This window comes from Tachysurus vachellii, chromosome 19, assembly GCF_030014155.1.
Source record: "Tachysurus vachellii isolate PV-2020 chromosome 19, HZAU_Pvac_v1, whole genome shotgun sequence".
Classification (NCBI taxonomy): domain Eukaryota; kingdom Metazoa; phylum Chordata; class Actinopteri; order Siluriformes; family Bagridae; genus Tachysurus; species Tachysurus vachellii.
In genome coordinates this window covers 17,021,794-17,046,119 of record NC_083478.1, presented here as the reverse complement: position 1 = coordinate 17,046,119, position 24,326 = coordinate 17,021,794, and the positions used below count along the sequence as shown (strand labels likewise).

Genomic DNA, 24,326 nt, shown 5'->3' with positions numbered 1-24,326 from the left:
CATTCAAAGTACATGGAGTCAGTTTGTCCCTCCCTCTAATAAAAAAAACTAGAGTTAAAATGGGTTTTAAAAGCAGACAACATATCAATATGTTTTTTGATTGTTTGTTTTCATTTTCATGAATTTTGTTCATTCATGTAAATTTTAAATTTAAAGATTTTTAATGACATTTTTCTCACACTGGTCTTTTTCCTAGTAAGTTTTAGTTTATCCAGGATTTGATCACCAAACAGAAGGATATATTTCTTTTTTAATCGATGCAATTATAACTATAAAATTCTATATATTTTTAAACTCAACATATATTAAGACAGTTTTTTTTTTTTTCTTTTAAATAATACACAAACACAACCATGTTCTTGCGATGAGTCCTATTTGGCTCACCTTTGGAGAAGACAGTAACTTAGATATGGTGAACTCCTTCAAAATTTATTGGGTGTACACAAACCATAAAAGTGCTTAACTCTCAACACGAACCTAACGGCAATGCCACTCTTACAGTAATGCAAACATAAAAAAAAACAGTGCAAACAGTCCAGGGACAGGACAAGAGACAACAACACAGCAGTCACAGGGCTGACTCTTAGGACAACTACGACAATGGTTAGGTGTTAGTTTGACTGCTGTATAAAACGTGAAATAATGCAATATTTTACAAAAGCAATCAATAGTGGTGCATCACAAAAATGTGCTTCCACAAAAAGTTCTTGTGTCAGTCACAATTCATTCGTTTCCATCAGCGTGACTAAAAGCGATCAAGCTTTTTTCTGGGTCTTGATGTGACGCACTGATTCTTGTTACAGGATCCACCGTAAATAGAAGGACAAGCCGAGCACGGCTTTCCTGTCTTGTATGGAGCTTCTCCTACCCAGTTACCTCTGCAAAACAAGCAACAACACGGCGTTCACTATAAATTTAATACTTAATATGATGGTTTTGTAAATGATGCTTTTTTTGGATCAGTTGGATTTAATCTTACTTGATGGAGTAGTTGCAGACCAGTAAAGTGGCCTGTTTCCATGTAGCACCAAACACGTACATGTTTGAACACCTGTTGATGGCACACCCAATCTTATTGGTGCTGGCCCACACCATCTGCAATCCAAAAAGAAGCAAGATGCACTATTTAAATAACATACAGCTTATGATCCAGCTCATACTTCTATCTGGCAACGTCTGACCCTGTTTTTTTGATTTCTCTTTTTACACTGGAGAATGCATACAAAACTCGTGACATACATCACACTTGCACGTAGAGGTTTGGTGCTGTTTAGTTTATTAGGTAAGGAGCGAGTGTCACCCTGTGTATTTTTGTTCTGGCAGTTAGCGTAGCGTGAGATAGCATACTTTTTGTTCCTCATCCTTCTCTTCTTTCACAGTCTGATTAGGATAAATGGGTGGCTGTAGTTAAAGGGGTTTAGGTTTGTTGTTTTCTTTGAGTTAGCAACGCTCTTGTCCCTCTCTCTCCTTGTTCCAATTGAGAAGATTGTTTTTCCATACATTGTGGTCGGTTTTATAATTCCTTTCCCGTTTCTTCTATACGGTTTAACGGATTTTAATTGATTTAGTATCCATTTATATATAAATAGGCTACTTTACTAAAATGCTAATTAAATAATCAAAGCATCTTTTACTCACACTGTAACTTTTACCTAGTTTAACTAGTGTTTAAGCCACATTTGCTCCAAAATACACCTTAAAAGGACATACACCCATCCTACCGCTTGAGAATTTATACAAACCCAATGTAAGTCTACAACTGTATTATATAAGCAGCAATATCAATCCTATGCTATAGAACCAATAGCATCAACAGTCAGTTTTGCCAATCATATGCGACCAGATCACGTCTTTCGAATCTTTGCAGCACTTTCTCTTTCACATGACCTTCTCTATATAATACTGATGTTTATTTAGGCCAGCTGCCAAAAAAAAAGATGAACTACACCTACAGTTGGATGTGTGTCTATATGGTGTAAGACACATTGTCGAAATAAAGCTCTTGGGTACACGGCTTGAGCTTTTTACTGTTTCTGATTTAAAAAAGGTATCAAATGATGCATGTTCTCCTGTATGACTCTGTAGGATTCCTTCTGGTTCTCTGGTTAAATTCTACTTCCCAAATACATGCCAGTAGGTGGATTGGCTCACATTTGGCTAAAGGTGTGAATATATGTGTGTGTGTTCACTGTGACCCCTAGCAGGATTCATACGGTTACTGAAGATGAACGAAAAAAAAACACGTGTTTACCTGTAATGTGATCAGGCATTTATATTCTTTGTAGTGGAAAACCATGAAAATGTGCACACTGTTTCTAAAGTTATCACTTTTATGCTTTTGGGATGTTACTTTGCAAGTCGTACCTGCGTGTAGTGAGTGCAGACAGAGCCGGTGCATCTGTTGGGGTAGGAGAAGGAATACTTCTCACCGTGCCATGATTTCACCAGCTCAAGGACCGATCTATACCTGCAGGAAAATAAAGATCAGCATGTTATTGTCTTTTACTAAATTAATTTAGCAAATAAATTCATTTTATGGGGACTTACTATGAGCGACTTACATTTTTATCTCATTTTTATACAACTGAGCAATTGAGAAGTAAGCGCCTTGCTCAGGGGCCCAAAAGTGGCAGCTTGGTGGACGTAGGAATCGAACTCACTACCTTTCAATTGGTAGTCCAACACCTTCACTACTGATCGGAAGGTCATGAGTTCGAATCACAGGTCTGCCAAGCTTCCATTGCTGGGCCCCTGAGAAAAGCCCTTAACCCTCAATTGCCCAGTTGTACAAATTAATTGTAAGTCACTCTGGATAAGGACGTCTGCCGAAAGACAGAAATGTAAATATTCTAAAAAGCAACAAATGTATAAATAAAAATAAACTAGATTTTTTTAAATATAAAATATGATAAATGTTGTTTATTAATTTATATATATATATACACATATATATATATATATATTTAACATTTTGTCCTTAGATTTAAAAAATGTATTCTATTAAATGAATAGCATATTTAGTCATACTGTAGGCTCAATCTTTTTGAATTTTTAGAATTTTTTTTACATGTTGCCCTGGCTTAGATATATTGATCATATTGTATGAAGTTATATATTATGAGTATAATTTTAATTGACCCCAGCAAGGTTTTCATACCTTCCTGTGATGATGGACAGGTTCTGGCCCGTGTACCTCATGACATGGGATGGGCCGTGATCCCATATACACTGTGATGCCCAAGATTCAGCTGATCTCGCAAGCTTCTCGTTCCACACCTTTCCAAATAGAAAACAACGACTTTTTAAAAACGATTTTTGGAAGCATTGTTTGAAACATTTCATAAGGAGGCGCATTACCATGTACTCCATGTTCGCAGCAGGTGGGAAGACCTGAGAGCGCACAAGGTTATGGTATTCCAATAAAGCCATCATATCCCTCGAGGAAATGTAGCGCTTCCTCCGGCTGTGAGGCGCATAGCTGCTGTTCCTCCAGTTTAGTTCAATCCCAAACTCAGGCACAGTGATGGGAAAGAGCTCTGTGGTGTTGGTCACAACCACAGCCGCTGTAGTGCACGGCATCGTCCACAAGATGGCAGCAAAAACCATGTGACTGCAGCGCGCACGCATGGCACTGATGTGGAATACGATTCTTAGGGAAAGTCTTGATACTGTGGAAGAATGGTTCATTTTTTTTTTTTTAAATTGCATTATGTTTGCATCCATGGATCTTATTGCACAAAGCTGCAGATAAAAGGTAAACATACAAATGCAAATGCAAAGTAATAAGGTTTATTCCAAATTCAAAGCACAGCATGACTAGTAATACTCATATGTAAATAAATAAATAATAATTGTCATATAAATATTATGATTTTTTTGTAATAAATTAAATGCTCTTACCAATGCAACTAAAAAACTTATTACAGTACAGCAAATATACATGCAAGTATATTCTCACTCACGCACATGCACACGCACATACACACACACACACACACAAGTAATTATAACAACATTGTATTAATTAAGAAGTTAATAAATCCATTTAGAAAACACACATAAACTCTGCAGCTAGACGAACCCTAGACGAACCCTTGTCCAGCCATCAGCCATTATCTTCAAACATACAGAACGTGAGCATCAGATTTAGGTTTTTCCATGTAATTAAGCCCTACAATCCACCTAGCAAAAGTGTGAAGGCTCCTCATTTTGCATACCTTCAGTCAGGATTCCAGCACTTTGGTGCAGCTGAGCCTGGTAGTGAGCAGAGATCTGAGCACCCTTTGCAAACAACACACCGCTTGACAGTACTTAACAGAATGTGCAGTGACTGAAGCCATCTGACGTCGAGGAGCAGAAGCTCTGAGCTTCTTCAGCCCCCACTGGGATGGTCTCTGAGTTCACAAAACACAATGATGGGAGTTTTTGCTTTTTCAGCACACATGCTCGGCATGAGCGCCAGGCTTCCCGAGGTTCCTCAGCCAAAACTCACAAATGCTCCTTTTCTTCTAAACAGAAATAATCGATAGGAATGTAAAACTTCACCTGGGGGGTTTCTGAGGCACCAGTCGATTGCTTTTTAACTGGTGGGTTTAAATAGCATTTACCTCTTATTAAAAAAAAACAATGCAATCATTTGTTACTTAGCAGTAAATCCATAATTCACAAAAAATGCACTATTCATTAATATGCTAATTTCATTCCTTGATCATTTTTATCAACATACCATATTGTGCACATTTATCCTAACACCTCACATATAGTTCTGATAATAGAGCATGATTTATGATGTTAAATTGTATAGTAGTAATAACGATAAGTAAGTTATATCCAAATGAAATTCAGCTTTACTTAATATCTCATCGAAGATAATAAACCAGTCTGTCCATGATTTCTATTTTGATTGTGATTGTTGCAGGCAAAAGAATTTTGCTGCCACTTTTAAAATGTGCAAATCAACTAGTGGAGGATTTTTTTTTTTGCTTTTTGTGGAAAACTACTTGAATTTGCAAGCACATGATTCTTCCTTGTGAACTAATGATGCCATATTACTTTCTATGCTAGCTGTACACATGTTCAATGCATGTGTAACAAAGAGGGCTTCGGCTGAATACGTGATGTGATAATGTCACACTGGTCTTGATTTTTGATGATTTTTACAAAGTTCAAGCTCCTATGAATCTCTCAGAGTTTGCTTGATTTCAGGTGATGCTCAGGTTTCGATAAAACAGTGCATCATTTTGCTCTGATCAATAGCATCGTTTACATAACTGTCAGAGTGACTGGTGTGATAATATGGCGAGATGATAGATTGTGACTTGAAAGATGTTTAAATGTGAAATAAATGATTTCTATGCCCTCAGTGCTCCATAGTTATGCCACTATACCTTTATATGGATCTTAATCTAAAGCTTGAGGTGGATTAGTTCTCACTCACAGCTGGATTAATAACGTGAGAAAAAAGGAACATGTTAATCACATGGTTTGGATGAAACAACAAAGAAGAAGAAACAATATCTATCAGAAAAAAGCCAGTGCACCAGATGTCCAGGATTCCAGGAAGACTTGAAGGAGTCATGCCATGTGCAACACATCTCACACTAGACTGCTTACAGTGCCAAGGAACTTGCCATGGACTGGCACAGGTCCACTGCATGGGGTCATTGAGAGCATCTGTAAGAGAACTGTAAGAGAATTAGCTGCTGGAGATACAAAAACTTATGCATGTATTCATGTTGTGTACTTGGTCAGTTTTCCCTTTATGGCTACAGTAACCATTACCGACTAAAGGTTTTATATTCTTCTATAATTTCCACAAAATAAACGGACTGAACGTATGGCAGAAGTATGACATCACTGAAGGAGCACATAGTAGTAAAGTGCATTCTCCACCGCTGACACCCCTGAGGATTCCTCTACGGCATACGTTGTTTTAGCGTTTACTGCACACGCTGTGAACCTTTATGGTATTTGCTAAGGCTGTGTATTGCCCCACTCACTACCCCATTCGCCCCACTGTTACTATAGTGAAATGACATGTTTTAGTTTCTACCAGACAAACAGACATCCCTGTGGTTCGTGTAGAGCTAGTGATAGGCCAATAGGATTGAAAAAGGAAAATCAATCCTATTGCTGAGGTCATGAATTTTGGTTATAAGTGAGGCCTTGCAAGGTCTTCTCATACAGAACCTCAGTTACAGTAGAGCTGGAATAACAAATACAATATACAGCTTGGGGGAAATGTAAAATCTTTGGAAAAAAAACCTTTTGAATTAATAACAGTTAATGATGCTTTAATTGAGCTCCACAAGTCTGTGCAAAATCCTTACAATACAATTTAGATCAAACATTATATGACACTCTCCATGAGGACAAGCTGAGCTTTTTGTACAAAGCAGATAACAGGGACCTAGAAATAGTGCAGAATATTCAAGATATTGAATGTTTACTCCCTTTCTTTGAAATTTTTAAAAAATCTAAAGCTTTCTCTTTATTTCCAATGGAATTAGTGGAATTTTTCTAATTTTAAATGGAAAAAAAGTGTGATTTCAGACTTTTGGACTCCAGTGTATATTGAAAAAAGAACACAAAAACAAGGATGTGGAGCAGCATTTAAATCGAAGACACACCAGTGGAAAATGGAATTTATATATTTTCATAAGGGCAAAAACATAAGAATTCCACTCATGATTTTTTTTTAATCTTACATGCACCTCTGATGGGATCCAGTAGGATGTAGGAGGAGTGTTTAGCGCAACCTCGTGGAAAGCTGTTATAGTAATGTTCACAGATACATCACCTGATCCCTTAAATACTGTTAAACCACAACACTTTTGAATTCTCAATTCTGATTGGTGCAGAGCGATGGGTTGGCACTCTGTCCAGGGTGTATCCTGCCTTGATGCCCGATGACGCCTGAGATAGGCACAGGCTCCCCGTGACCCGAGGTAGTTCGGATAAGCGGTAGAAAATGAGTGAGAGAGTGAGTGAATTCTGATTGGTCAGACAACGTTGATTATTTTTCTATAAACAGCAGCAGTGACAGTAATGGGGGATGTGGTAAACTAGTGGTTAAGGTGTGGGACTACTGCCCGGAAGGTCGTGAGTTCAAATCCCAAGTCCACCAAGCTGCCACTGCTGGGCCCCTGAGCAAGACCCTTAAACCCTGACTTGGTATATAAAAGTTATATTTGTTGAACAGATGAATTAATATATGTTCAGTATTTTTGAAGGAGTCTCCAGTGTCAGCACTTTGTAACAGACAGATAAAGTTGTTTTATATTTTTTTTTTGTATTTGCAGTTCCACTTATAGCTTGAATCTACATTTTTGTGTCTTATTTAACATCAAGAAAGAAAAAGAAAGCAGGCCGTTGAGGGCTGCAGCTGTTTTAAAAAATAGTGATTAAAATGAACTGTTTGCTTTTATTAATACTGCTATAACATTAAGACATGATATTCATTTTACAGTATTAATGACTATTCGTTTATTAATCGGTTGTCTGATTCATTTACATACATACTGTATATTCTTGATTACTTGTGCTTGGTATTAATTAGGGATTAATAAATCAAGTATTGATTTATTATGAAAGCATTAGATAAGCATTACTGTATTGCTTATTTGTTGACTTTTTATTAAAGTTACCTACAGCTCCTTTAATGAACTCTTAGTAGCTTGATATGATGTGATGTCCCTTTCTTTACTAGCTAGTAAATTCAAGCTGGAATTATTAGCTTTATTAGCTTCAGGTATATACACAAATACACAAATAAATACACAAATTTACAAATATACAGCTTTACAAATCATTCGACTACCGAACAATATGATGTCCTAAACATTACAAAGAAACCTGATTGTTCTACGGACGATTCTCCTTCATAAAAAGAATCGTTTGTGGAGCAAAGTTCTGTCAAATATATTGCATTTTGCATTAGAAGCAGGAGGCTGTGAGCAGCTTCACAATGAACAATACACACGTACACTGCCAGAACTGGCACGGAGCATTTTGGAAATTATTTAACCACAATATAAACTGTTTATAATGAAGATGAGGTTTGTTTTAACCAGGGATTCTGAGTCTGATGGACATGCTGTGGCCTGTTAGAACTCAGGGTCAGATAGATGGTTCAACGATCTACATTTTTATTGCTGTATGATGATCTGAGCACAATTCAACTCAATTTTATTTGTATCAGCTTTACAGAAATATAAAAATATTGAATAAAATGACAAAGTGTAAAATTTAATGAATATTTATCTCCTACGAATCTCTCATAAATCTCTCCTGTGCACAAGAATGTATTTAACCTCTTCATCCCTACAGTAGGCCTATTTTTGTGCCTCATGCTCGATTTAAAATAGGCATATCTCAAAAACTACAAGGTGTATATGGATGATTCTGTTACCAAAATAAAGGTAACGTGAGATTGCTTCAGAAATGGAAATAATTATAGAATAAAAGTATATATTACCAGGTCAGACTAAGAGAAGATGGAACACAGCAAAATAAATAAGTAATTCCACCTGACAAAATTTTACAATTTTAGAGAGTACATCTCTAATTCATGCAGAAGCAACCTAAAAACTTAAGAAATCTATTTTAGAACATCTCACTATGAACGGATTCAAGATACAACTTCATAATTAACAATTGTATCGAGGTGGAGATATTTACATAAACAACTGAATAAAATAGATGAATGAATATCTGGAATTATGTCAAAATTTAACGCACTCTTTTAGTGAATTTTTAAGTGGATTAATTTATAATTAGGTAACAACAACATTTGGATTTCTGTCCAGCTGCTTTATTGTTGAAAGTTCCATAGAAATAAATCTGAAATTTAAAATGTAGTCAAAACACCTTAACAAGAAGGACTTTGCAGTTACAAGAACCCCGTCGCTTTGTGATTTAAGGTCTAACATTCGAGTTGTTTTCTCAAAGACTTTTCAGAAGTTAGCAGTTCCCAGAGTCAACCTATAACTCCAGGGTCAAAGCTCAGGAGCAGCCTGGTCACATCTGTTTATATAGCTTAGTTTTTGTGCGCTTACAAAAAAAAAAGCACTTGGAAGTTAAAAGACTTCTATTAAGTTATATCAGGTTTGCTCAGAGATTTTTTTTATTATCGGTCTCAGTAAAAATCAGCTCCTAGCCTGTTGGATGTGATAACATGACGGATGTGTACAACAACCTACCGTGCTCCAGATTACAAAGCGCCCTTGTTGGAGCGAAGCATTTATATTTAGCAACAGACACATCCATGTCAATTCTGCCACATACTTAAGAGTTCTGTCATCACATGTAAGCCGGTAGGGGGGAAAAAAGTCTTGAGGAAAAATATCAAACAATCCGTGCAGCCAGAAAAGAGGATGTCTAGAGGACGAGTGGGAATCTATAACCATGGGTGAAGACAAGGCCATTCGATGAGTTTGACTGAATGGAGAAAAGCAATCAATAGGCAGCTTGACAATGAAAGTATTAGATATGAGCAAAATAAAATTATATTGACATTTTAGATGAATGAAAAGGATAATAGTCTGAAAAAGCCACCTTATTCAGTTTTATTACAAAAGAGTATATCTATAGCAATACCACCTAATCAATACACAATTGTAGGACTGTAAAAGACTATTAAAAAAGACATTATTCATAAGAAAACTCTTTGGTGTAAATAATAATTTATAATCACAGCTTTCAGTGTCACCCAAATGAGGATGAGGTTCCCTTTTGAGTCTGGTTCCTCTCAAGGTTTCTTCCTTTTCCATCTAAGGGAGTTTTTCCTCACCACAATCACCTCAGTCACCTCAGGCTTGTTCACTGAGGATAAATACAAACACATTTTGTATGTATACAATATAAGTCCAATATTAATCTTGACCTTTTATATAATATTAAACATTTTGTTCTATATTTTTTATGTTTTGTAAAAATGCTTTGAGACCATTTCCATTGCGTTATACAAATTGAATCTATATTGCTTTTTTTATTACAGAACAAAATCATCCACACATGACTGCCACTGATAGGCTGCATGAATCTACACTCTTGGCTAGAAAGGAAACAGCTCCAGCCTCAGTTCCTGCTATGCCTTTCTATAGTTTTCTGTTGCAAAACAATCCACTTTCAGACAATTTATTTCTTTACTATAAAGACAACATTACAGTTCGAAATAGAGACCTTGATTACTACAAAAAATATAAAATAAAGATCTAAAGCACAAGGGAGGACAAAACAGAGCAAAAAAGCTGCACAGCTGTACAATTATCCCCTTGGAAGAAAAACTTGGATGAGGTTAAAAGGTGCCTACAGTAAACTGTATATCACTTCACTTTACATCTGAACTTCTCATTTGAACAGCACAAAGAGAGCTCACACTTCGAGAAGGAATTAGGAAAAAGGGCAGAGCGGGATGAAAAAGGTGCACAGCTGTGCGATTATCCCCCTTCACTGCAAAAGAAAACCAAAAGTAGCTGCAGTGTGTCTTTTGGTCTCTGTGTGAAGTGTGTCATGAAGCACACACACACACACAAAGGTCTCTACTGCGCAGTGATCCATTTCTCATGTCAGCAGTCCAAACTTTGTTTTGGCGGCCCAAAAACAAATTTACTGAGTAACGAAGCTGCTTGCTCTGATGGATTGTTTGAGGGGATCGCAGACAATAGGCTCATACTGATCAACCATTCCTGGAAGAAAACTGGAGATGAGACAGTGGAAGGATTGATTGCTCATAGGAGAGCCACGAACACACTGTGTCCAGGTTCAATTAAAGAAAAGTTGGTGCAAATATACAGTACACCTCTAAACTGACATTTACATTCAACTTATATAGTGATAGTACTGTTCCAGCTCAAAGTGTACAGAGATTCATTAAAAGCATTGATTAGGATTTCTATGAAGACCATATTCATACAGTTTAACATTATAACTACTGTGTTTGTGCAAACTAATAATGATGCCTTGTAAGCATTTACCTGTATATAATCTGTATATAAATAATGCCTGTAATAATAGTCCATGAATTATTCCTTTATGAGATAGAAGTTTACACAAATAACTAAAAGAACCCGTATGACTGGATATTCCGAAAAAGAATGACCACATGATTACTTTTTCCCCCATTTTGCAGCTGTTCAGTTATAATGAACCTGATAACACAAATACACTTTTTCTTCACTGACAGGATGGAACCCCATGTGGTCGTCCGTTGCTGTAGTTCCACTTGCCTTAAAGTTTGACATGCTGCATATTCGGAGCTTTTCTGCCCACCATGGTGGTACAGAGTAGTTCTATAAATTACTGTAACCTTCCTGCCTACCTCATCATATTGGTGCTTACTGGTGGGTGTTTTTTTTTTGTTTTGTTTTGATCCCAGGATATTAACTGTTTCTGAAACAGTCAATGAGATCAGATTTTATCCTTCATCCTGTTGTTTAATGTGAAGCAGCTTTAACCTGTGATGTCATGATTTTAGGTATTGAGCTGCTGCTACATGATTGGCTGACTTGCTAATTGCATGAATGAATGAATAAATGAATAAACTAATGAATGAGCACAGGTGATTCTTCTTGTTACTTGAAGCAATGTTATCTGTCCGAAGATTTTCAATGATTTTCTATAATCTATTTATATATATTGCTTTATAATGATTCACGTGTCATCATTATTAGTAATAAAGGAGGGACAGAAATGCACATGGTGTTCAAATAAATAGTGAGGAGCATGTTTATGTGTTATAAAGGATTGTTCATAGCACTAAATTATAGATTAGTTATCATTATGTAGATTTAAATGCTTACAATGAATTATTACTTATCAACTTGCAAAGACTTATAATTAAATTTATAAGGATTTATAAATAAGGGCTTTATTATAGGTGTGATCAAATATTTTTCATTACCCACTTTTCATTTTTCAATATATGTATCACCCACATATATTTATATTTAAAAATCTGCTTTGGAAGCAAGCTGGATTTCCACTCACAAGAAGTCTCATAAATCTAAGCAGGCTTTAGTGCAGGATGAGGCTAGAGGAAGCACCTCAAGCCAGAATCAATCTCACTTCCTCCACTACATGACATCACACTGTCTAGACACATGAATACAAAAGCACACTGTAACTCGGTAGCTCTCATGACTTTTCAGCAACTTTAGGAGTGAGATATTGCCTGCTGAATTTGGAAGGCATTAATTAAATGCGTAGTGGAAAAATAGCTCTCGCAAAATGCTAATAAGGGTTTGAAGAACTTTATTGGTGAGAGAAAGATTTGGCAAAGGGACAGGTTGTGAGAAATCTGACACACTTAAAGACATTCTGAAACCTGTATGTATCTACCTCTAGATACATTTTTTTAGATAAATTGCCGAAGTTCTTATGCTCTCCTTGTGTCTGCCTAGGTTTTCTCAAAAACATGCTTTAAGATGAGAAAAATGAATCTCCATTTGCAATGGCCAAACATTCTGAGTAACTTTTAAATCTTTACAGTTTAGAATATAGGTATTTTGAAAAAATCTGGCAACCCTAGCATCACAATTAGCATTAAACTAAAAACCTAATGCTTGTGGGACTTTTTGTTTAGGCCCATGGTTACACTCAATGTTTAGCTTTCTGGCAAGCCTTCTGAAACAAACAAATAAAATAATTAAAAATGGATTAAATATGAATAGAGCACCTCATATCTGAAACTGGATTAGAACAAATGATCAGTTCAAGCTGAATAAGCAATATATCCATATTCGTATTTAACGTGCGTAGTGGTTATTTTTCACTATTATTTCGCCAATTCTTTTAAAGGGTGCCAAAAATTCTGCCACATAAGCCCAACGTCAGCCATTTACAGAATAAGGGGTACAGAATGGATTCTTTCTTCTGACAGGCTTATTTTTTATTGTCACTCCATCAAATACGGTGAGAGGAAATATTGTGCCTCGACTGCCATGGTTCCAACAACCAGGACAAAAACTACTCAGTTTCTTCAAGGCCCAACTAAAAACATATGCACTGCTTTCTCTCAGAGCCAGACAGACAAATGTGTTCTTGTTTTTAAACAAATAAAATTGTCCATTGGACTACAAAAACCTCTGTCCCAAAATCATGAGAATCTTTAAACCCATTTATTAAAAGAGGCAGGTGAGGAAGACATTTACATAAAGGAAGTTGTGTCAATCTAGGCAAACATAAACACAAACTTTCCAAACAAGCTTTGGATTGGACATCTTAATTTTATTTTACCACTATGCTTACGTCTTTTTCTTTTGACAGACTCAAGTCATTTGGCAACTCTGCTTTCCTTGAAATGCCCAAGCAACATAAATGTACATTAAAAAGGGCAAAAAAAAAAGACAACAAAGAAGATCCAAATGCACCCTGTGCACCTACACCACATCCAAAGTATACTCCCAGCCAGACAACAATAAAATTCATGGCCATCTCTTGTTAAAATAGAGCTACTTCAGACAGCACCATCTGGCACGACGCTGAGAAGAGCAATGGAGAGACAATGAAGCCAAATGTGAGAAGTGTTCGGGGAACCAGACTCTGAATATCCACATTCTCGCCAAGCCAGAGTGCACTGAGGGCAAAGCGTGCTTGCATTTGCAGCAGAGAAAAGATTTTTGGAAAATATCATCCAGCCAATGTCATTTCATTCAAGGTTAGTTCCACATGCACAGTGAAAGTCTCCCTTATCCAAAAATAATATTAGAAAAATGTGGAAATATAATGGAAATATGTACCAATATTCAACTTTAAAGATAAACACCTGAGTTAAGTCAGTAAGGTGCCCTGTGGATTGGGCAAACATACAAACAATCAGTCTAACAATCAGTTGGAGTGCTGGGGTGTGATGGGGTTAGTGTTAAATTCCTCATCTTAGCACAACAGATTTCATTTTTATTTTATTACAGAGGAGCCTTTACCTGACCCTGTACACTTTTCTCTATATCAATGACCTACCTTGTGTTGATTATACTGCCCTCTACTGGATATTAAAATAAATTAGAATCTCCCAAAGACCACTTAGATAGTGAAGACAAATTATTTTGCACAAATTGTAAATAAATACATTTAAAAACTTGGTTTAGATTACAGGTGAGGCTGCTTTCATGAAACAAGTGTGTGTAAGTGTGTGTGTGTGTGTGTGAGAGAGAGAGAGAGAGAGAGAGAGAGAGAGAGAGAGATATGCTGATTTAACACAGGTGTTTTCAATCACTAGCTGTGGCCTGCATCAGTGTCCATAGACCATAGAGGCCACGGTGCATGCTGGGAAGTGGAGTTTGTATTGCACAATAACCATTTTATTTAAATGTATAATTGCTCTCACAAAAGACGAATTGTAAGATCTGTTTTACTCCAATAAATCTGCTTTCACTAAATCTACCTGCGTTAATATATAAATAGTTAATATAATTGGTATAATTTCATTTATGTCATTGTAAATTGTAATATGTAAATTGTAATAAGTAAATTGTTGTCTTTAAGTAGTCATGCATCTTTTATGGCAGTGGTTCTCAAGAAGTCAAGTCAAGTCAAGAAGCTTTTTATTGTAAGTAAGTTAGTCCTAGATACATGAAGTGCAGGACAAGACAAACAAGACAGACAAGACAGACAAGACAGAGCAAACTAAAAATACAAGCCAATAAAAAAAAAGACAATGCAAAAAAGCAGGGCCAACCAGTGTACATACTGTATGTACTGTATCTCTCCACCCGTCATTGATCTTGAAGCTGGTTGTAATTGTTTGCTCTTGAAGTAAAATGTCTGCATTAAGCGTCGTCATGAATAAATCGCTTCCTTTGTTGACTTATAACCGCAGGTACTTGCCATTGTTTTTCTTTGCTGTTTGTTGTGTAGGATCTTTATTAAAGGACCTGGATGTTGTTCCTAAGTCGCACTTCAGCAGCAGAACAAACCCGTTAAACGTGTGAGTATAAACTGTATGTCATTAACACACTGGGGAACAATAAACACACGCTGTATCTATCTACCTGTCTATCTTTCTCTGTCTGTTTATCTGTCTATTTATCTATTTATTCATGTTTATCTGTCTGTCTGTCTATCTATCTGTCTGTCTGTCTGCCTCTATCTATCTATCTATCTATCTATCTATCTATCTATCTATCTATCTATCTATCTATCTATCTATCTATTCCTAGGTCTGTTTATTATCTTTCAAGAAGTTCTCTTTGAGTTACTGTATTAACTTTTTTTTATTCTGTTTTTTCCACGCCTTACAGCTATTTTGTGAAAGTCTCCTGGGGATGGAACCTGGTCCTGTTAATACCCTTTATATTTCTGTCCAACTCCTACAACAGAAACCTCATGTTCGTGTCCAAACGCCTCGCATCTCTTGTGGTAGCCACAGCCTATTGGTACATCTGCACTGAGATTTTTTTTTACATTGAAAATGTCACAGGTAAATGCTACGAGTCACCCGACATGGAAAAGATCCAAGAGGGTTTCAGCACAAAGACAGACTGCAAAAATGCTGGCAACTATTGGGAAGGTTTTGACATTTCCTGCCATTCCTTCATTTTATCTTATTCAACACTTCTAATCATAGAAGAAATGGTTCCAATGCTTCACCTTGTGAAACACTGCACAACCAGACCCGTAATCCTTGATGCCCTGTACCTCGCTCTTAGTGCTATTTCACTTATCTGGGTGTGGATGTTTGCCTGCACTTCAGTGTATTTCCATAACATGACCCAGAAGCTTCTGGGCACTGGGATAGGTGTGTTTGGTTGGTGTGTGACCTATAAGTGCTGGTACGTGAAACCTTTTTCACCTGGACTGCCTCCTACCCTGAGTGACCCTAAACAATATGACTAGACTGAAGTCTTGAAATAAGTGCAGTGGAACAAACTATAGTGATGGCGAAGTGAAGCTTTCTTGAAGCAGTGAAGCTTTCAACCCAATTGTATCAGAAAAAGGTTCATTACTCAAAGCTTTTCAAATCAGAGCTCGATGAGGACCTCTGCTGGTGAAAGCGCCATCACAGAATGTTCCACAACCAAACAACGTATTAATTTTAGAAGCAAAAATTAATTATTTGACAAATTAAGGATAGATTAATAAATAAATGAATGAATCAATATATTAAATACATGACCAAAGCATGTTCCATTGCATACGCATGGTAACTCCAAACAAAAATGTAATAACTTTTTGTATAGTGAATGTGGACATTTTGACTGTTTTTAGAAAAAATCTAACTCATGAATGTTGAAGGTACATAAGTGCAGACACACTTTTACACAATTATAAATCTTTAGCTCTCTCTTTCTCCTCTGTAAACCTTTTCTCCACCATTGTCTTCAATGTTGGCCTTGATGGGAGTGTAATGCAGGTTTTCCTGTAGCATGTTTGAAATATTAGCTAAATACCTACATGTAAATATCATACATTATGACACTTTATTGCTGCATTTGGGACTAAAAGTATTGAATGCTCTGCCTTTAAGATATTTGTATGTAACCTAAGTGGCTTGTCTTGATTGATTAAAACCTTAAAGTCGCAGTTATTCATTATTAAGCATATTATTTGGTTATTATGAATTATTCAGCTGTAGATAAAAGACATAAGATATTAGATATGTTCCTGGGATGTACAAGGGTTAAACTATTTAGATGCATATTAATCATAATCACTCAGTGTTTATGAGGACGTATATTGGGGACCTGACTTATGCCATGTAAAATCTGCACATGCATTAAAAATCATCTCTCTTTTTTATGGCCTAGTGCATTGTTTGTTTCCTTTGCTTCTCTCTAATTTACACTGTATGTATTTAACAAATGCAGTGTGTGTGAAAAGCTCATAGTTTGATATCCTATACTACACAACCTGTCCCAGGGCACAAGACAGGGAACATCTTGGACTACCCAATTCAGGTCACGCTCACACAATATGGACAATTTAAAGATAGCGCTCAGCATACAAACCTGTCTGAGGTTTGGAGAGGAAACCTGGGTTTTATATATTATTGATATATTAACATTAAGACTAAAATTACAACCATCCAATTGGACAGCATTAGCATTTTGTCTACAGTATGGTCACAAAGCATGTCAGATAAATGGGATAATCAAGAGATGCTAAAAAAAAATTCCGTTAAGAACAAAAGTCCTGGGTTTCTATCCGCACTTCACTTTTTCTCTCAGTGCTGCTTGATCATTCCAGATCTCTCTTGACCATGACCGTATCAGTGATTCATTGCTGAGTGCATGTTAAATGTGGAGGAAAAAAACACCCCTGTTTTTTAAGAGGTTTGGTTCAGTCTAGGCTTCGGTAGATTCTCTTTATTTCTGGATGTTACTAGAATGCATGAATCTAAGGAATGAGGGGGAGCGGTCTGATTAACAGAGCTGCTCTGTAGGATTACAGTATTACACCAGTGCATGAGGTTTTATCTAAACATACCGAGTAGAGCACCTCTTTATGCGTAACATGTTTGTGGAATAGACACAAGAAGAAGAGTGAAGAAATACAGAAGAACTATACTAGACTATCGATGAAAACAGACACCATGACTCAAGGAAAGGTAAGATCCTTACACATCTTACATTATGTGCAAATGTTAAATTATTTACCTGGGGGTTTAGATGATTGTGATATTTCACTCCATCTGGGTTTGTTTTCAACTCCATTATAACTGAGTCCATGGAGATTAAAGAAGAGCAGTGTCATGTTTTTTGTTTTGTTTTTTTTGTACACAATTCAGATGACCTCATTTCAGCCCAAGCCTAAATAATAAAACATTTTAAACAACTGAATAAAATAGATGAATGGATATGTGGAATTATGTCAAAATTTAATGCACTCTTTTAGTGAATTTTAAGCGGATTAATTTATAATTATAAGTAGGGAACAACAACATCTGGATTTCTGTCCAGTCGTGAGTCATGAAGGAAAAATATCAAACAATCCGTGCAGCCAGACAAGAGGATGTCTAGAGGACGAGTGGGAATCTATAACCATGGGTGAAGACAAGGCCATTCGATGAGTTTGACTGAATGGAGAAAAGCAATCAATAGACAGCTTGACAATGAAAGTATTAGATATGAGCAAAATAAAATTAGATTGACATTGAGTGGGGGTCACGGTGGCTTAGTGGTTAGCATGTTCACCTCACACCTCCAGGGTCGGGGTTCGATTCCCGCCTCCGCCTTGTGCGTGTGGAGTTTGCATGTTCTCCCTGTGCCTTGGGGGTTTCCTCCGGGTACTCCGGTTTCCTCCCCCAGTCCAAAGACATGCATAGTAGGTTGATTGGCATCTCTTGGCAGCATAACAGTTGATTGGCAATCTATAAATCTTTTTAACATATGCTGTCATGAATGGGTCAAGACAAAACTTTGACGTCTTTTGTTTGACACCAAAATGACCTTTTCATGTTTTTGGAAAATTTTATTTGAATTACAGTATATGAGATCAGTTTTAAAATTTAGACACTTTTATCTATTTAAAAAAGTGTGTGTGTGTGTGTGTGTGTGTGTGAGACTTGATATTACTTCTGTTTTACATAATATAACATTTACAGCAGGGCACGGTGGCTTAGTGGTTAGCACGTTCGCCTCACACCTCCAGGGTTGGGGGTTCGATTCCCGCCTCCGCCTTGTGTGTGTGGAGTTTGCATGTTCTCCCTGTGCCTTGGGGGTTTCCTCCGGGTACTCCGGTTTCCTCCCCCAGTCCAAAGACATGCATAGTAGGTTGACTGGCATCTCTGGAAAATTGTCCGTAGTGTGTGAATGAGAGTGTGTGTGTGTGCCCTGAGATGGGTTGGCACTCTGTCCAGGGTGTATCCTGCCTTGATGCCCGATGACGCCTGAGATAGGCACAGGCTCCCCGTGACCCGAGGTAGTTCGGATAAGCGGTAGAAAATTAATGAATGAATGAATGACATTTAGTGTAATTTGTATTATGATTGTAGATGAATGAAATGGATAATAGTCTGAAAAAGCCACCTCATTAACTTTTATTACAAAAGAGTATATTTATAGCAATACCACCTAATCAATACACCATTGTAGGACTGTATAAGACTGTAAAAATTATATTATTCATAATAACACTCTCTGCTATTAATAATAATTTATAATCCCACCCTTCAGTGTCACCCAAATGAGGATGAGGTTCCCTTTTGAGTCTGGTTGCTCTCAAGGTTTCTTCCTTTTCCATCTAAGGGAGTTTTTCCTCACCACAATCACCTCAGTCACCTCAGGCTTGTTCATTGGGGATAAATACAAACACGTTTAAATATAACTCCAATATTAATCTCGACCTTTTTTTTAATATTAATCTTTGTATAATACTAAACTTTTGGTTTTATGTTTTTTATGTTTTGTAAAATTGCTCTGACACCATTTCCATTGTTAAAAGCATTATAAAAAATAATAAAATTGAACTGATCTGAATCTATATTTCTTTTGCCGTTTTGTTACAGAACAAAATCATCCACACATGACTGCCACTGATAGGCTGCATGAATCTACACTCTTAGCTAGAAAGGAATCAGCTCCAGCCTCAGTTCCTGCTACCTTTCTATAGTTTTTCTCTGACTGAGGGTTGTTCTGTTGCAAAACAATCCACTTTCAGACATTTTATTTCTTAACTATAAAGGCTTAACAACACTACGGTTCGAAATAGAGACCTTGATTACTACAAAAATAAATAAATAAATAAAGATCTAAAGCACAAGGGAGGACAAAACAGAGCAAAAAAGTATAAATGGGTTGAAAAAAGCTGCACAGCTGTGCAATTATCCCCTTGGAATAAAAACTTGGATGAGGTTAAAAGGTGCCTACAGTAAACTGTATATCACTTCACTTTACATCTGAACTTCTCATTTGAACAGCACAAAGAGAGCTCACACTTCGAGAAGGAATTAGGAAAAAGGGCAGAGCGGGCTGAAAAAGGTGCACAGCTGTGCGATTATCCCATTCAGTGCAAAAGAAAACCAAAAGGAGATGGAGCTGCAGTGTCTTTTGGTCTCTGTGTGAAGTGTGTCATGAAGCACACACACACACACACACACACACATGCACACACACACACACAAACACACAAAGGTCTCTACTGCACAGTGATCCATTTCAGCAGTCCAAACTTTGTTTTGGCGGCCCAAAAAACAAATTTACTGAGTAACGAAGCTGCTTGCTCTGATGGATTGTTTGAGGGGATCGCAGACAATAGGCTCATATTGTTCGACCATTCCTGGAAGAAAACTGCAGATGAGACAGTGGAAGGTTTGATTGATCGTAGGAGAGCCACGAACACACTGTGTCCAAGTTCAATTAAAGAAAAGTTGGTGCAAATATACAGTACACCTCTAAATTGACATTTATGTTCAACTTATATAGCGATAGTACTGTAGTTCCAACTCAAAGTGTACAGAGATTCATTAAAAGCTTTGGTTAGGATTTATATGAAGCCCATATTCATACAGTTTAACATTATAACTACTGTGTTTGTGCAAACTAATAATGATGCCTTGAATGTGAACACACTATTCCATCACAGTTCAGTAGTGAGGATTTTATGAGATTCTTCACTGATAAAATTAAAAGCATCAGGAACAAAATAGGTGATGTTCAACATGTGAGAGCACCTTGTGACCCAGTCTCACCTAAAGTGCTACACTCACAACTACACTTTACAAGTACAGGACAGGAAGAGCTAGATAAGCTTATTACTACAGCTAAATCTTGTTCACTAGACCCCATTCCAACTAAACTACTGAAAAAAGTGTTATATAAAGCTGGTGAGCCTCTTCTTAATATTATTAACTCTTTGCTATCTTTATGTTACGTCCCTAAATCTTTCAAGTTGGCCGTTATTAAGCCTCTCATTAAGAAACCTAATCTAGGTCCTAATGAACTATCAAATTACAGACCTATTTCACATCTTCCGTTTATGTCTAAAATACTAGAAAAGGTTGTGTCTGTTCAACTGTGCTCCTTCTTACAGGAAAACAATATATTTGAAGAGTTTCAGTCAGGTTTCAGGCCCTACCATAGCACAGAAACTGCACTTGTGAAAGTCACAAATGACTTGTTCTTAGCTTCGGACCAAGACTGTATGTCACTATTAGTCCTACTTGACCTTAGTGCTGCATTCAACACTATAGATCACAACATTCTTCTAGATCGGTTACAAAATTACACAGGTATTCATGGACAGGCTTTAAGTTGGTTTAGATCCTACCAGTCTGATCGATACCATTTTGTAGAATTAAATGGTGAATCCTCCAGTTTAATGGCAGTTAATTATGGGGTCCCTCAAGGATCAGTCCTTGGACCCCTGCTCTTCTCGATATACATGCTTCCGTTAGGGAACATTATTAGAACACATGGGATTAATTTCCACTGTTATGCTGACGATACACAGTTATACATCAAAACCAGATGAAATAGCTGAATTGTCCATTTAGAGGGACCATCCGTTACTGGTAGCTTGACAGTGAAAGACCTGGGTGTTATAATAGACAGCAACTTGTCTTTTGAAAATCATATCGTCCATATTACAAAAACAGCCTTCTTCCACCTTAGAAATATTGCCAAGCTGAGAAACATCTGTATCTGATACGGAAAAGCTAGTTCATGCATTCATGACCTCTAGACTAGACTATTGTAATGCATTACTAGGTGGTTGTGCTGCATCTTTAATAAATAGACTACAGTTAGTCCAAAATGCAGCTGCCAGAGTTCTTACCAGGACAAGAAAGTATGATCATATAACCCCAATTTTATCATCTCTACACTGGCTACCTGTTAAGTTCAGAATTGATTACAAACTGCTGCTACTTACGTACAAGGCTCTTAATGGTTTAGCTCCCATCTATCTAACTAGTCTTCTAACACGTTACAATCCTTCAAGCTCTCTGAGATCACAAAACTCAGGACTTCTGGTAGTTCCAAGAATATCAAAGTCTACTAAAGGCGGTAGAGCGTTTTCATGTTTAGCTCACAAACTTAGGAATAGTCTTCCTGATAGTGTTCGGGGCTCAGACACACTTTCCCAGTTTAAATGTAGATTAAAAACTCATCTCTTTAGTCAGGCGTACACATAATACATCCCAAAATATTGTGCACTATTATATCAGACTTGCACATTTTATGAACAGCAGATATGTTATTCCCTCTCCACTGCTTCTCTCCATCCCGAGGCATCCAGAAATTGTACCAGCTCAGATCGTCTTCCGTGCGATGAAGATTTTGGACCTCCATTGAGATGAGGCCGACTCCAAGGACTCTGAGAATCCTGAGGCATCTAGAGATCTACCAGCTCCAGTCAGACTCTGCAATACTAAAAAGGAGATGTGAACTCCATGTGATCTTTTGCATCTATACAACATTTGTTTGACTGTATTTTTATAATCACACCCTCCAGTGTCACCCATATGAGAATGGGTTCCCCCTTGAGTCTGGTTCCTCTCAAGGTTTCTTCCTTTACCATCTAAGGGAGTTTTTTCTTGCCACTTGCTGCCTGAGTCACCTCAGACTTGCTCAATGGGGATATATACATACACATTGTGAACTAAATCTATCTAATATTAATCTTGAATTTTGCATTCTATTAATCTTTATATTATTCTTTATTCTTTATATTAACCTTTTGTTTTACGTTTATGATCTGTAAAGCTGCTTTGAGACAATGTCAATTGTAAAAAGCACTATACAAATAAACTTGAATTGAATTGAATTGAATTGAATTGAAACGAATCGAATCGAATCGAATCCAAAGTATACTCCCAGCCAGAAAACAGTAAAATTCATGGCCATCTCTTGTTAAAATAGAGCTACTTCAAACAGCATCATCTGGCACGACACTGATAAGAGCAATAGAGAGACAACGAAGCCAAATGTGAGACATTTTCAGGGATCAAGACTCTGAATATCCACATTCTCGCCAAGCCAGAGTGCACTGAGGGCAAAGCGTGCTTGCATTTGCAGCAGAGAAAAATTTTTTGGAAAATATCATCCAGCCAATATCATTTTTATTCAAGGTTAGTTCCACATGCACAGTGAAAGTCTCCCTTATCCAAAAATAATATTAGAAAAATGTGGAAATATAATGGAAATATGTACCAATATTCAACTTTAAAGATAAACACCTGAGTTAAGTCAGTAAGGTGCCCTGTGGATTGGGCAAACATACAAACAATCAGTCTAACAATCAGTTGGAGTGCTGGGGTGTGATGGGGTTAGTGTTAAATTCCTCATCTTAGCACAACAGATTTCATTTTCATTTTATTACAGAGGAGCCTTTACCTGACCTTGGACTCTTCTCTATATCAATGACCTACCTTGTGTTGATTATACTGCCCTCTACTGGATATTATAGTCTTATGGAAGCTTTTTTGTGTTTAACAGATTATTTAACCCTTATATTTTCCTCCTATGCAAATTAGGAGCGCCGAGTCTACTTGACCTTGTCTGTTTTGACTGCTTATAAAAAATGAAGTATATATGATAGCCGTTTTTTTGTTTTTTTTTTACCTTTTTAGTCTAACCTGTTTCCAACATATTAACATATATTTTGCAAAAAAAAAGTATATTTGGTATAATAAACCTTATTTATATACAAAAATGCCTCATTTTTTAGTAAAAAAAAAAAAACTGAAATTTTGAATTATTTTCACTATAGAGGCACAAAAGTTGATGCACAATTACAGGCTGGTATATTTTCAAGGGCAGGAGATTGTTTTGAAACCATTTTGACCATTTTTAATGTCAGCAAATAATAAAACCTGTTTTTTTTACAGGCCAAATTGACTTGAATGCTTATAAATCAAAAATTCTACAATTATCACCATTCTGTGTGTAATATCTATTTTACACTTGTAATATGTATTTTGCCTACCAGATGTCATCTGATCAACCAACAACAGGCCACACACACACACACATACACACACACACACACACACACACACACACACTCAAAAACATGGCATATCTTCATGTGAATAAAACTTCTTTTACACTCCTTATGTTTTTTTATTATACTTAATTTATGACCGATAGCACTTGTGAAATTATGCCATGTTTTTGAGTCAAATAAGCAGAAATTATTAAATATTATTTTGGATAACCACTGACTGATAAATGTCAATCATTACTCAGCATATCTCCAGGCCAAAGCTTGTCCCTAATTGGGCAAAGGTGTATCTCATAGCTTTTTTTTGTCTGAAGGCCTAATGAATTGCAATGCCCAATGCTTGTGTGTGTGCGTGTGTGTGTAGTATCATTTCGGTAGATCATGTTTTGCCCTCCGCTAGGCAAAGACATATCAAAAGTGTGAAATATTTACAAATGTTTGGCTTT

General features: G+C 36.8%; 2 protein-coding genes across 5 annotated transcripts; one reads left to right on the top strand and one right to left on the bottom strand.

Moving 5' to 3' along the window:
• Positions 1-408: 408 nt before the first annotated feature.
• On the bottom strand, positions 409-23,359 carry r3hdml (R3H domain containing-like). 4 transcript variants are annotated; one of them, XM_060895096.1, is made up of 9 exons: positions 23,306-23,359; positions 5,541-5,684; positions 5,388-5,439; positions 4,218-4,394; positions 3,358-3,668; positions 3,158-3,276; positions 2,365-2,467; positions 980-1,095; positions 409-878 (listed from the first exon to the last, which is right to left on the bottom strand). In XM_060895096.1, exons 5-9 carry the CDS (start codon positions 3,625-3,627, stop codon positions 746-748), a joined length of 741 nt encoding a protein of 246 aa, XP_060751079.1. In that variant the 5' UTR covers positions 3,628-3,668; positions 4,218-4,394; positions 5,388-5,439; positions 5,541-5,684; positions 23,306-23,359; the 3' UTR covers positions 409-745. The 4 variants fall into 4 exon arrangements, with proteins under 4 accessions (XP_060751079.1, XP_060751080.1, XP_060751082.1 ...); XM_060895097.1 differs by lacking the exon at positions 23,306-23,359 and adding an exon at positions 13,960-13,978; XM_060895099.1 differs by lacking the exon at positions 23,306-23,359 and adding an exon at positions 13,960-13,975 and having other exon boundaries at positions 5,614-5,684.
• Positions 14,723-16,525, top strand: LOC132862812 (acyl-coenzyme A diphosphatase FITM2-like). Its single transcript, XM_060895095.1, has 2 exons — positions 14,723-14,926; positions 15,240-16,525. Exons 1-2 carry the CDS (start codon positions 14,760-14,762, stop codon positions 15,832-15,834), a joined length of 762 nt encoding a protein of 253 aa, XP_060751078.1. The 5' UTR covers positions 14,723-14,759; the 3' UTR covers positions 15,835-16,525.
• Positions 23,360-24,326: the final 967 nt, after the last annotated feature.

Coding starts and splice junctions, on each gene's coding strand:
- r3hdml (XM_060895096.1), bottom strand. CDS start 3,627: ATGCGTGCGCGCTGCAGTCACATGGTTTTTGCTGCCATCTTGTGGACG. Junction 2,468..3,157: donor CTGTCCATCATCACAGGAAG/GTATGAAAACCT, acceptor ATTTTCCTGCAG/GTATAGATCGGTCCTTGAGC. Junction 879..979: donor GTCTGCAACTACTCCATCAA/GTAAGATTAAAT, acceptor CTTGTTTTGCAG/AGGTAACTGGGTAGGAGAAG.
- LOC132862812 (XM_060895095.1), top strand. CDS start 14,760: ATGTCTGCATTAAGCGTCGTCATGAATAAATCGCTTCCTTTGTTGACT. Junction 14,927..15,239: donor AGAACAAACCCGTTAAACGT/GTGAGTATAAAC, acceptor CACGCCTTACAG/CTATTTTGTGAAAGTCTCCT.